General features: G+C 28.0%; 1 protein-coding gene across 1 annotated transcript in view; it reads right to left on the bottom strand.

The window, feature by feature from the left end:
* Positions 1-11,105, bottom strand: part of LOC148941179 (uncharacterized) — a 17,717-nt gene extending 6,612 nt beyond the window's left edge. Inside the window, exons 1-2 of the mRNA XM_089104109.1 lie at positions 11,058-11,105; positions 8,960-9,122 (exon numbers count right to left, since the gene is read on the bottom strand). Of these exons, the coding sequence (XP_088960235.1) occupies positions 8,960-9,122; positions 11,058-11,105 (211 nt within the window). The remainder of the gene's footprint in view (positions 1-8,959; positions 9,123-11,057) is intronic.
* Positions 11,106-13,556: the final 2,451 nt, after the last annotated feature.

The raw sequence follows: 13,556 nt of genomic DNA on the forward strand, positions 1-13,556 counted from the left end.
AACTGTTAGATCCATACAGGTTGGATAACTCAACAAACTCGAAGATACGGACTAAAAGCGTGTATTCATCAAGGGGAGCTTATAGATGATAATGTCCGTTGTGATACTCATTTATGAAATGTCGTATATGCCTATCATGCGTTTAGTAAGGTTGTTCGGCGTAAACGTCTCAGAAATGCACACCTAATTTTATAAATTTGCATCGCTTCTTATAATTTTTAATCACGTTTATATAAGGCCTATATTACAGTGTTTTTAATATGAAAACCAAAAGTACCTGGAAAAAAAGCACAAGTGTGAAGTCATCATAGAACATTATAGTCTTTATACAATATTCAATATCAATACAGATAAGTTATATATAAAAATTGTAATCACAGATTATCTAGACATAAATCTAACGAATACAATCGTATCCAATTTTAATATAAAAATATAATTAGATTAAACATCTTTGACACTATATAGAGTACTTAAATTTTTTTACATACTCCAATCCAAATCTACATGATATAAAGTTGTCCACTTTCCAATCTGAAGGTTTATAATTTACTTTCTACAATGATTTTGTTCTTATTTTTTTATTGCTCCACTCTTAAACTAATTTTTGTAACAAACTTTAATATGTATTTAAGTGTTAATCACACAAGTTCACACAAGATCTTGTAATATATCAAAGGAAAAAGATACAATAGAGCCTGCACATCACATTAATACCCGATACTCTCTTTCGCTATCTATTACTTAGGCTACATATTTTTAAAAGAACGAGTCAACAAGGGACAAAGTACTTTCCTAAATACGTAAATCTGAGACTATTTTTAACTGTAGATATAAAAATTGTGTAAATAATGTCTTTATTTTATTCTTTAGATTTAATTAATTCGTTAGAGTAATTAGAAATTTTTAAAATAATAGACTATATTTAGCACACTATCATACAAATCACGTAAGAAAAATCTAGCCTTTAAAGCAACTCAGTCTTATGTATGAATTTAATAAACCTTATGTCAGTACAGCTTTACCACTAAAAATAAAAAGTGCACGGTATTTATGATAAACTGAAACGACATATCTCTTATTCTTAGGATATACTTAGAACAGTTTATAATAAAATCAAATACAATACCACAATTGTTTTAATATTTGAAAACTAGAAAACTAACAAAAACAACAACTTTTTTCTTTAAATACACACATATAACCACCCCGTGGCAAAAAAAAAAAAAGACACAAAAGTTTTCCTGTTTAATACAAAAAAATAAAAAAAAATAAATAAAAAAAGATATAAACATGTATTTTAAAACATCACCATTATAACGAATTTTAAAAAATTACTTTTGATTGGTATCTGTATAATTTTGATAATGTTAACAAAGGAACTTTGGTGTGGGTATTTTTTTTTTATACCAAATCTTTTTGAAAATGTACATTGATTTATCTTGATTTTGATTTTAATACGAATCACACTATTTAATGTGTAATTAAAAAAATACATTTGTATTTCTATATAAAATAAAATAATAAGACAACAAACATGAACTATAACAACAGATAAAAAAAAAGGCTCTAAAGGGGCACTGACTGAACAACCCGAGTTAAAGGCTGCGGGTGTGACGGTGTAAGCTCAGCTAGATCCAAGACCGGTCTCCCTTGTGTACTGGCGTACCCATGTGACATTTACTATGACGGGGGTGTGAAATACAGGCATTCTTGCCCCAAGACCACCACAAAACTTAATGTTTGAAGTGTCAAGAACACTATATAAGATCGTCCATAAGGGACTGTAAACCCCAATGCAGTATTTGTTATATTTTTTAGATTTAAACAACAAAAATCCTGGAACCCTTGCGACTAATAATATTTATGAGGTCTTCATTCATAATAGAAGTTTACTAAATAAGAGAGAGGTTATTTTTCACGTCATACATAAACACATTCATATGATATTTTTTTGTAATAAATTTTAGTAACTTAAATAAGAGTATGATAATAAACTATCAGATATAGATAAAAATTTCTTTTTGGCGAATTTTATTATAATAATTTATTTTTCCTAATTTCCGTAAAAAAGAACTATCACAGAACTAAACTCTAGTAGTTTAAATTTCGAAAAACCCCCTAACATCAAGGTAATTGACTATTCACACATGATTGAAAGTATATTTGGTCAGACAAAAGTGAACATGTCAAAAACAGATATCTTTGGATTCCGAAAAGGTAATAGTTTTTGACTTTTCCTCCATAGGTACTAAAATTCAGACGACCCTGAGACACATGAATCCCCGTTATGCAGCCTCAAAAAATCGATCAAGCAAAATATGTATATTTATTAGTATTAGTCTATCCTTATTATTATTAATGGGCGTTGAGAGTACAAGATATATTAGTATTACATTTTCACCTATATTTGCGATCGATAAAAAAAAGATGAAAAACATAAAATAAAAAATCATACACTCAAGGTTATTAAATATGTGTATTTTTTTCGTATTTATTATATTTTTCTAATTAAAATTACAAAAAAGAAAGCTCACACCAAGCGAGTAAAAGTCTTCCATATTACAGTTATAGCTAAAAGAATAACTAAAAAATAAATAAAAAAACTTATAGACAATCTGGAGTTAAGTGAGACAGTATTCATTTTCAATAAAGTCACCTGAAGTAATTGGTACATTAAGCTTTTAATAATATCTTTAAATAACATTTAACTATTAAGATACAATCATAATTTTTTTTTACATCTGTTTCTTAAAATAATAAAAATATATGAATAATAATATTTTTTAATATTAGAAATATATCCAACTAGTTCTGAGTAAGCCCCATTTTTAACATACGCTAATCTATCAATTTATATTGAAAATACTGATGAACTTACATAGAGTACCTTACAGAACCCCCCGTAGATAGGTAACCAATCCAAATTTTTTTTCCCTTTTCTTTATCATTTGAGAACTAATACCAAAAGAAAAATATTTTAGTAATAGTATAAATAATACATGAAATCTAAATACAATTACATAATACATATAGTCCAACTCTTTTTTTTCTCATGTAAAAATTGTCAGTTTGGTCTATTCTTTTTTTTTTGTTATCTAAAAAATTAATTGTTTTACTGAGTTCGCGTTAAATTCAGATTATACCATCTTGTTGTTTGCTACAATAAATTGAAATTTAAATATTAGAACTAAAAATAATAAAATATATATTTTTATCTGTTGCTATCAATCTCACAAACTAACAGATGTGTATCATCAAGTTCCGCAACTTAGAAATTACCCAGAAAGGACGCATCTTCAGTCCTTGCACAAATACTAATATATTAGATATAAATATTACTAATATAATAAGTTTCTTTGTCAAAAATTCTTCTTTTCCTATAAATAAATCAAAAAACGTTTTTTATTTATTCTATTTATACATAACCGCGCAGTCAACTATTTATATTAAAATTATAAAATGTATATTTATAAATGTTTATTGACTTATAAAATATTAAATAAATACGAGAAAAAAAAAAACACGCAGAACAGAAACAAGAATAATAGATTACATTGCTAACTTACCGACCAGACAAAATCAATATTCTATATTTGTTAGTTAAGCAAAAAAATGAAAACATTAACTTGACCCTTCTAACTTAACTACAATAACCGGACCGAAAATCAGTAAAAAAAATGTCCATAAACACCGTACTTTCAAAATAATCAATAAATATCTCGACTATAAGAGTATAAATAAAGGGATATTATAAACTATTGTATTAGTCTAGAGTAACAAACACTCAGAATAGTCATTTATTAATAATTTTTTTATTATCATCAGATATAAGGAACACTAACGATTGATTTTTAAGTTTTTATTTTACTAGATATTTTCAGACCCTTTCAAAATATAATTATTCCCAAATAATCCGTATTCTCATAGGTGTATAATTGTTGTATTCGTCTTATCATCATATTATACGTATATTCTCATTATCAACCAAAACCAAAAAAAAAACACAATCAAATCTATAAAAACATAATAGGTTTGTATATTAATAGTTATTATATACATATCAAAAGAATTTAATGAACCATGAGAACATATCTATTAGCGCCCCACATAATAGAGGGGGGGGAGGAGATGGTCCATCGGATCTTTTAATAACATTAATTGAAAATAATTAGTATTGTACAAATCTAACTAATACAGGTGTAGTACTTTAAAAGACATTCGTATATTATTTTTAATACATTTTAATTTAAATCAAAAAAAAAAAAAATACCTGAAATACATTGCCCCACATAACTTATATGTTTTTTCAAAAACTTAAACGAAAAAACGAACACAAGAAGAAAACATGTTCAGGAAACTAATAAAAAATTAAATAGGAAAAGAAATAGTTAATCGGTGCTTAGTTATAATTACCCGTAGAGTATGTTATTGGATTGTAAAATAAGATAGATAATGTATAAAAGTTGAGAACCTTACATCAAAATTTTATTTATGTACCAATATCGTGACAAATTCTAGTTACTAACTAGTTATATTAAAGATCCAATAGTTAATAAAAAAAATTTTGTTAAAAGTAAATTTAATATAATATATACTAAAATATTGCTATACGAAGTTATTGACTCAGAAACTAAATATGAAAAGACCACGCATCGGACAGCACAAGCCGAAAATCCACAGTTTCCTTTTCAAAAAATAGTTATATTTCTACAGTACCTCGCTCTTTTCTAAAGTACCTCGCTCTTTACGCTAAAGTTTTTTTATTGTTTAACAAAAATAAGAGTTGTGAGAAAGTCAAACTTCAGCGTAAAGAGCGAGGCGTTGAGGAGGGGACAGCCCCTTTCATATACGGAATAATTTCTGTTCGTTTTAAGTTTTAACGTCGTTCCTTACTTTCAGTTAAAAAAAACTTGTTTTTATTTTATTTAATTTTGAACGTTTTTGAATTAATGCAGGTTTTGATTTTGGCTCATAGTACATGAATAATTGAAACAAAATTTGCATATTAATTTTACTTTTATTTGGTTAAATTTCTTTACAGAAAATTTAGTAATTTTATTTACGAAAGTTTTTATTAGTAATAAATATTAATAAATAAATACTTATCTTAAGAAAATCCGGTATATCGGCCTCTTTTGATTATAATTAGCCTATTTTTCGCACACCAACGTAACAAACAAGAAATTTATTATCCTTTAAAAATATTTTTAACCAAAATTACCATTTACCCTTAAAAAACCAGTAGGGTATTTATACATAAATTAGATTCTTATAAGGATAAAAAATCTTATTAGTCAAGAGCGAGGTCTTGACTATAGGGTTATCACAATCATACAATTAATATTTTTCTTTTAGTTTTTATTTTTGATTTTAATAATAATTTTCATTTGTATAACTTGTTTTTTTTTTATATTTAATTTCTGATCTTTTTTTTAAATAATGCAGAGAAATTAATCTAAAGGTCCAGTAAAAAGTTAAAACTTTAGGAGTGTACATATATTCCACAATACTACCTGATCCCTCACAATCCCTCCTCAACGACATTAACACCACTTACCACGTTAGGTTCCTTCACAATCAACCCTAATATATACAAGTTTGTAAATTTCACAAATTTCAGACCTCCCCCCGGGGACGTCGCGGGATTAAGTCATCATAAAGTACATACTTATCCTATTTTCAACCATGCTGAACAAAATGGCTCTCTCAAAATTTTGATCAGGTGACTTTGGGAAAAAAAGAGGGTGGGAGGGGGCCTTTTGGCCATAAATTTTTTGGGTCAATTAAAATTGTAAATATAAATTTTTTTGTCGTTTAAACGTATTCATCCCAATTTTTTAAATTCAACAGGGTGCTTACATAAACAAAATGAAAAAAAAAAAACACCAAAAAAACAAATAAACACGCCTAAGGTAAATGTCGAAGTTAAAAAAAATATAAATAACATCAGTTTTTAATTATTATCGTTTAAAATATCACTTCTGAGTATATATGCATATTAAGCTTTGGTTTAATATTAGATAAGTCAATTTATAGTATATGTTGAAACTTTTAAATAACGTCTATGGAGAGTAGAGGGCGTGTTTCCTAAATAAAATTGTTGAATAGAACATTATATATATTTGACGTAAGAATCGAAATCTGATCTTTTGATTTATCTCTTGTTGTCAAAAACCAGAGTTATCTTTTGTTGGTTCCCTTTTCGTGTGGTCGCCCCTGAATAACATTTCGTAACAATAACTGAGTTTTTATTGATAGTAATTAGTTTTTTTTTTATTGGTTTTGTAAAACCTATTTAATATACAAAGAAGAGAGAACACAGTCCATAAAAAAGTGGTCTAACATCGAGTCTATTTTTTGTCTAATTTTAAACAGCATCTCTTATGTCGTGACCGATAAACAACACGCATAAGATCACATCTTAGGTCTGACAGGTTATACACGAAAACAATTATTATACAACTCCTGCCCAAAGTCTCTCGACGGCAAAATATTTATATAGTAAATGAACATAGAACTTTCGACGTGCTAGTTAATAAATTATTTAGATTATTTAGATCGTATCAGAAGTCTACTCAAATTCCAATGTTCAGTTTGACATCATCGCGTCATATCCCTATCTTTTTAGACAATATCCTGTGTGAATTTTTTTTACCGTCTCTTTTTACATCTGTACCTAATTTTTCGAGAAACAAAAAAGCACTAACCTCGAGGTATTTTTTTCAAATATCTGTTATGTTTTATCTTGGATCTCTAATAAATAAATCAGTATCTTGCATATGTCATGTACAAGGTATCTTCCGTTTTTCTAGATACTTTTCAGGATAAGATCAAAATATATATAAAGGAATAATCTAGAATTTAAAAATTTATCAGATAAATTTATTTGAAAGTAGAAAAATGTTATCTATGTTATTAGAAAAATTATATAATTTGTTATACCTTGTATTGTAGAGAAATCTTAAACAAAAACAACTTTAGGATCCCCGAGGCCTCCTTTTTTATGCACATTAACATAGGATGTGACGGACAAATTTTATTACAAAATAATAATTTATAAACTATAAGAGAAAGAAGAGAGTGTTGCAACAGTATAAAGATAACAACGTACGCAGAACTAATCCTATATACCCTCGTCCTCCACAAATTTAAAACACCATCCACTCTCCTGGACGGATCGGTTCGATACTATCAGATTCTAAGAGTGCTTTTTCTTTTTTTTTTCTTTTTTTAGCTTAAATTTAAATTTCGCTATCAATGGTAATCCACATACACATATGAACTTTACTTATAGTAATTAAGTTTAAATTTTTAGTTGGTACATCAAACGTAAACAATCCAAATTCGTTTAAGTAACAATATAAAGTATTAGTATACATGTTAAAAAAAAAATAAATAAAAAATTGCTGCGGGCTCCACTATAATAATTAAGATCTCAAACTTAGTAATTTTTAGGACTTTTGAACAAAATACGAAAAAAAAAAGACGTCTTGCTGAAAAGTACATAATCGGTGTCACTATATCCAAAAGCCTGTGGCACATGTTCTAGCACAGGGGGGCTCAAAACTACTATCCAGGGGCAGATGTGACCCGCAAACTCCTCTCATAAGACCCCTGGAGACCATTTCATCAACAGCGTGGTTTATGCAATGTCACTGACTTTATCACCGTAAACAACAAATCGTACATCACTGGATTATTCACAAGATCGCTTCATGTGATCCTTGTACTGGCAGCTTGAGTGCCTGGAATCATGTAGTGCTCATTATTAATGGAGTATTTTCAACTGGTATAAATCATAGACAGTTCAGAAATCTATTTAAAGATACAGATACATAATAGCAAATTTTAACATATACAGCATCAAGATTGACCATCTGCGAGACGGTCCAGAGGCGTTTCTGTGATCGAGGGACGGAAATACCTAGAAAGTAAGGGCACTGTCTTTACTTCCTAGACATTAAAGGCCAGTCATATAACCTACTATCTGTTAAAAAGTGTGTCTGGAAATGAGACTGTTCTGAAGACCTTACTGGTTCATTAAATCTGACCGTAAGAAGAAAAGTACATAACCACATCGTTTCTTCTCTAGGAACACAAATACCGAAATTCAGATATACTCCTATTGTGTTTTTGGAACAAGAAGACTACAAAAAGATGAAACACTTTCTGTAGTTTAAAATATTCGTGGCTGACGCACAAGGACAAATCCACAAACCAATTTACTTAGATAGGCTACAGTACCTTCGTGTACCGTTGTATGACTTAGATTCAAATGCAGAAAATATTAGGAACTTTTGAAAGACCCTTTAACCATCTTTGGACAGTTGCGTTGCTACGCGTCATATAGAGGTCTTTCAGTTACAAGCAGTAGATTTCAGTAGTGACACGTTCTAAGACGTATTTTGAGTTTTACCAGATTTTAAACAATGAAGACTATACTCCTGTAAGATATTTTTTAACACAGTTCAATTTCAATACTTTGAAAAGTTTACTAGCGTGAACATACACTTTAAAAGATGATATGTGTTAATAAAAAATCAAGATATAATGTGTCATATGATAATCTAAGGTCACAGTCGAAACGGGTGACATCAAATGTAGAGAAAAAAATATATACTCTTATGTCATCGATGAAACAATTTCACAATTCTCACTCAGACTGGTGTCAATGTGAATTTTATATATTCATTATTAAATAATATTAAATATGATAAAAAATAACTGTAATATTATAATTATAGTAATATTTAAGTATAAAACACATACATAGTATGATTATTTTTAAGTTGAACCTATAGTAGCCAACAAAATTCTGTTTTAAAGTCACTAATGCCCATCGGATCAAATATTTCTATATAACTGCTCTCACAGTTCTGGCATAACAATTTTTACAAAGCTTATTATTTGTTGATATTAAAACAGACTTTGCTTAAGACAATTATATAATACTAACGTTCAAATTTCGTAAAGTGATAATACATAAATGATAAGTCAATACAAATAAAGAACAAGACTTTGCGGACACTGTTACACACCACCATGACTAAAGATTTTTTTTCCATAGCCTGTGTCGCTACTTTCTCTGCGTTATAGTTACGAAATACTTTGGCAGTACACTGAAAATTATAGTTTACAGAACTTTACATTAAAAATATATTATACATTTGTTGCAAAAAATATGGCTTTATGCAACATTATTAAACTAATAAAATTAAACTATGTGAGCCGAGGTAAGTAAGAATCATAGGTAGAAACAGCGGGATTAAGTGATTGAAAACGCTCTTGTACAAATTCCGCGCAAATAGCGGCAACTCATAGTGTAATTAGGTGTTTGTGAAAAGCTACACAATCAGACTACAGATGAAAATTAGTTGTCTGAACATGGTCAGATATCTAGTTTACATGTCTGCATATTTTATTCTTTATAGTTAGTAACTTATTAATTAATGAAACAAGAGTCGAGCGTCGTTAGACATTTATTATTAAAAAATACACAAAAATTTAATTTATATATTGGTAAAACATTAAATAAATTACATTTACTATAACAATTGAAACACTTGAAACACAAAATTTAACAAAGTAAGTTTTAAATATAGTCGTAATATTATAACTTAATTTGATAGAACAAAAAGCAACCATACTTTTTATAAGTACAAGTATAAAGCAAAAAAAAATGAGTTCGAACTTAAGAAATAATTAAGTATTATTAAAATAATTATTAAAATACCTTAATTTTTTGTATATTTAGAATATTAAATCAATTTATTTTTATACTATTTTAAATATAACTGTAATTATGAAGCTTACATAACTAGTAAAATCATATATATATATCAGACAACACACGATTTTCGTGTGTTGTCTCTTAATTTATACTTTTTATAGTTGTGTTACATTTTTTAATTCAAGTGTATTATATATTAACAATCTTTAAAGACAAATTTTAGTTATTTAAACATATATATAAAAATCTGTTTGTTGCACACACGTTCCCAGAGACCATAAATATTATACTTAAGCGTAACCATATTATATATAATATCTGTTGATACACTCTGAATCGTTATATGGTCTAAAAGTTCCAATGGCAAAGTATAAAGCCGCTGTGGCCAGACTGAAGAGCTACCCTATCGAATCAACCGACGTCTCCTCACCCGTCACATCTACCACGATAGATTAAAAAAATTTATTAGGATTCATAAGTTCCTGAACAGAGAGACCTAATTCTAAGCGAGAAGATAGCGGCTATTAATTATTACCAATAATCTAAACAAATTCAATTATTATAATAGAAAGTTATCTATAATAGAAAGAAAGAAAAATTGACTGCTATAAAAATAACACGATACTTTATTCGAAGACTCAAGTAGAATTTGAAAAATACAATTAATAGATGAAAACAGTAAAAAAGTTTAGTAAAACAGAAAAGATACCATATCAAATAGAAAAAATAATAATAAAATAGATACTAGACGTACAAAATCAATTTTCAAGAAAAAAAATTTTAAAAATTCTATTAAATAAATAGACATCGTCTTATTTCTTTTTTATTAATAATGAATATAGTGGTAAGTAAACATATAATTTCTTGCTATTATTTTTTTTTCTTACATTGTAAATCTAATGCCACCAAGTCCCCTGATCAAACAATAAATATTAAATTAAAAAGCTTCAATAACAATCTCATAAAAAAAATGAAAAAAAAAAAATCTTATAGAAACCACAAACGTTATTTTAAGAAATACCAGGTGTTTGTTTTCATAATTATATTAATAAAAAAGAATGTATAAACCAAATTGCTTGACAAACTCGGAATTATTTAAAGAACTACATATATAATTCAACACTACAACCATTAAAATAATTTCTAAAGACCTTAAAGTACATTCTATAGTTTAAAGATATAATCCAGTTACTAGTTTTAACCTTGTGGATCTTGTTGGTTAATCATTTTTTATTTTTAAAAGTGAGTCCTTCGTGCCATTGGTGTCTCATGGGTTGCCAGAATAGATATATATACCCACCCCCCCCCCCCCATAAAAAGTTACCTGGTTATTGGCTTGGAGGCTGTGTAGTTGGAAAGGTGGATTAGTCATTTTGCCGTCATAGTTATTATCATATAAGAGCTAACCGTCGGCGAGCATCGATTCCGAACGATGTAAAGTCCTCTATATTGTGAAATTACTGATTGTTCAGTTGTTGTTGTTGATTGTATTGTTCTTTTCACTTACTAAGCATGTTACTAATCATCAATCATTGTGATTTAATAAACTAAAAAAGGCAACTATCACTACAGGTTGCAAAATATCTTTTTTTATAAGTATAACAGTAAGAAAATGGTCTTAATCAGTGATGATCGTTCATATCAGTATGCTGGGTGTCATTACTTATAGACTAAAGTTAATAATCATCATTATTGTTTGACAATAATTATACAAATTGTAATATCAACGCTTATGATCTCAACCTACGACCCTGTTTTATTGTTAGTATTTGTAGATAACTACTAATTGAAATTTACAGACGTTACAACGGTGTTTAATTAGATATTTTAGAGTAGATCACGACTTACAATACATATCAAGATCTAAAGCCTATCTCTTGAAAAATAAATAAATAAAATTATTAACATTTAAGATCAAATTTTTAAACTTTATTTAATAAACATTAATTAACGCGAGACACAAAATTTTTAATGACTTCGAATGTAAGAAACAGTTTTACACAACATTAAAAAGAACATGAATTATAAAGCTTAGATCCTCTTTCTCATATAACACAGATAATAGTAATTATGTATAGTGATTCTTAATGTGTCACCGTTGGATTATCTTATTTTTTAATCACACCAGATAAGCTTATAAGTTCAGAATCCAAACTTTTTTCCTCAACCAATGGCTGCCAATACACCCCACCACCGAATATATATATAAAAAAAAACAATACCTGGAGGAACCAAACGAAATTTAATCATCCAAACGCTTGATGTGACTATTTGCGCAGGATCCTAAAATGTCTTAATTTTAATCTCAACTAAAGTAAAACGATTATAACTTTATTCGTGCTGAGCCTGTATTATGTCTGCACGTCGAGCTGTAGTATCCATAATAAGAAATATACAATATGAAATTTTAAACAATATAGACTTATTTTATTAACAAGAATTAAAATGTATGACAATCAGGATTAAAAAAGAAGCAAAGAACTTTATTATTCTATTAGACAAAAAAATAGTATTGTGGAAAAGTATAATTTTTTTATGAACTAATTAATTAATAACATAAAATGAGCTATAAATTTACTAACTTTAGAGTAATAAATATAAAAACATATAGACATGAAAGAATATAAAAATCTGAAAAATTTTTATAGTACCTATATGGGTTTCTAATTTTAATTGTTTCTAATTTTTATGTTTTAGTTGGAACATTGTCATTTTCTTTTATCTATGTAAAGGAATAGTATACATTTGGAACAGAAAGACTGGAATACACTCCTGTGCGTGCCATCTTCTACGCTCTATGTGCGGTTCAAATTAATAATGCTTAGAAGAAACTGGTATTGAAATAAATAATTATAGATAATCTAAATATCAACTAGTACAGTTTTTGTGTCTTCATTTGGTACCGGATTATTATTAAATCTGGATAATTTTCAAACATAAAACTGCTTGCCCCAAGGATTCTTGGTAAAAGGCTGCCAACTGTATTATTATCCACTTTATTATCATTATATTTTTTTTTAAATAGTATGTGGCTGGTTATTGCTTCCTTTAGATTAAACGTTTCAGGGTCTAGATTTGATTCATATATCTTCGTGCTCTATTTCTGAAGCAAAAGACTCTTGACTAGTACGTCAACATATGCAACTAGTTTAAGTTGTATTAACAGGTGTGATGATAAAATAAAAAGAAAAAAAGATTAACCTGAATGAGAGCTGGCAATAAGAATTGACATTTTGATAATAAATGCAGTATTAGTTACACATTTATTCATTTTTTGTAAAGACAGTTGGTCTACGTATTTTTTTGTAGTTATTATATATCTCTTAAATGGCGCTATGATAATTACTTAACAAAAAAGTGAAAAAATTTCCTTAGGACGACTCTTGTTTTTATAATGTTTCCTGATATAAATATACCATTTTAGTGGTTTTATACTTCAAAAGGGAAAAGTGCTCATGAAATTATATTAGCAAACTTATAGTTCTTATTTTATGATTTATTCAATCACCCTGGTGGTGGGTCATTTTAAATTCCGCAACAAATTTTGAACTTGTTCGCTTTTTTCAAAGATTGTTATTTCCTTTACGAATATTTGGTTTGCCATAATGATTTAACATAATTTAGTATACGATGTGTTTATATATTCTAATGTGGTTATCCTCTCAAGAAGTGAGAGACATTTTACAAATCCCTCAAGAACAGGTTCATTGAGCAAGGTAATTCTCCAAGCATAGCATCGTGAGTAATTTTCTCGTTTATAGTTTTCTTCAGATTTTTATCTATACGTTGGGTTTTAGTTGGGATTTGTTTGTCTAAAGATAGT

Source organism: Artemia sp. Qi Xiang Cuo, chromosome 18 (assembly GCF_049724085.1).
Source record: "Artemia sp. Qi Xiang Cuo chromosome 18, ASM4972408v1, whole genome shotgun sequence".
NCBI classification, from domain to species: domain Eukaryota; kingdom Metazoa; phylum Arthropoda; class Branchiopoda; order Anostraca; family Artemiidae; genus Artemia; species Artemia sp. Qi Xiang Cuo.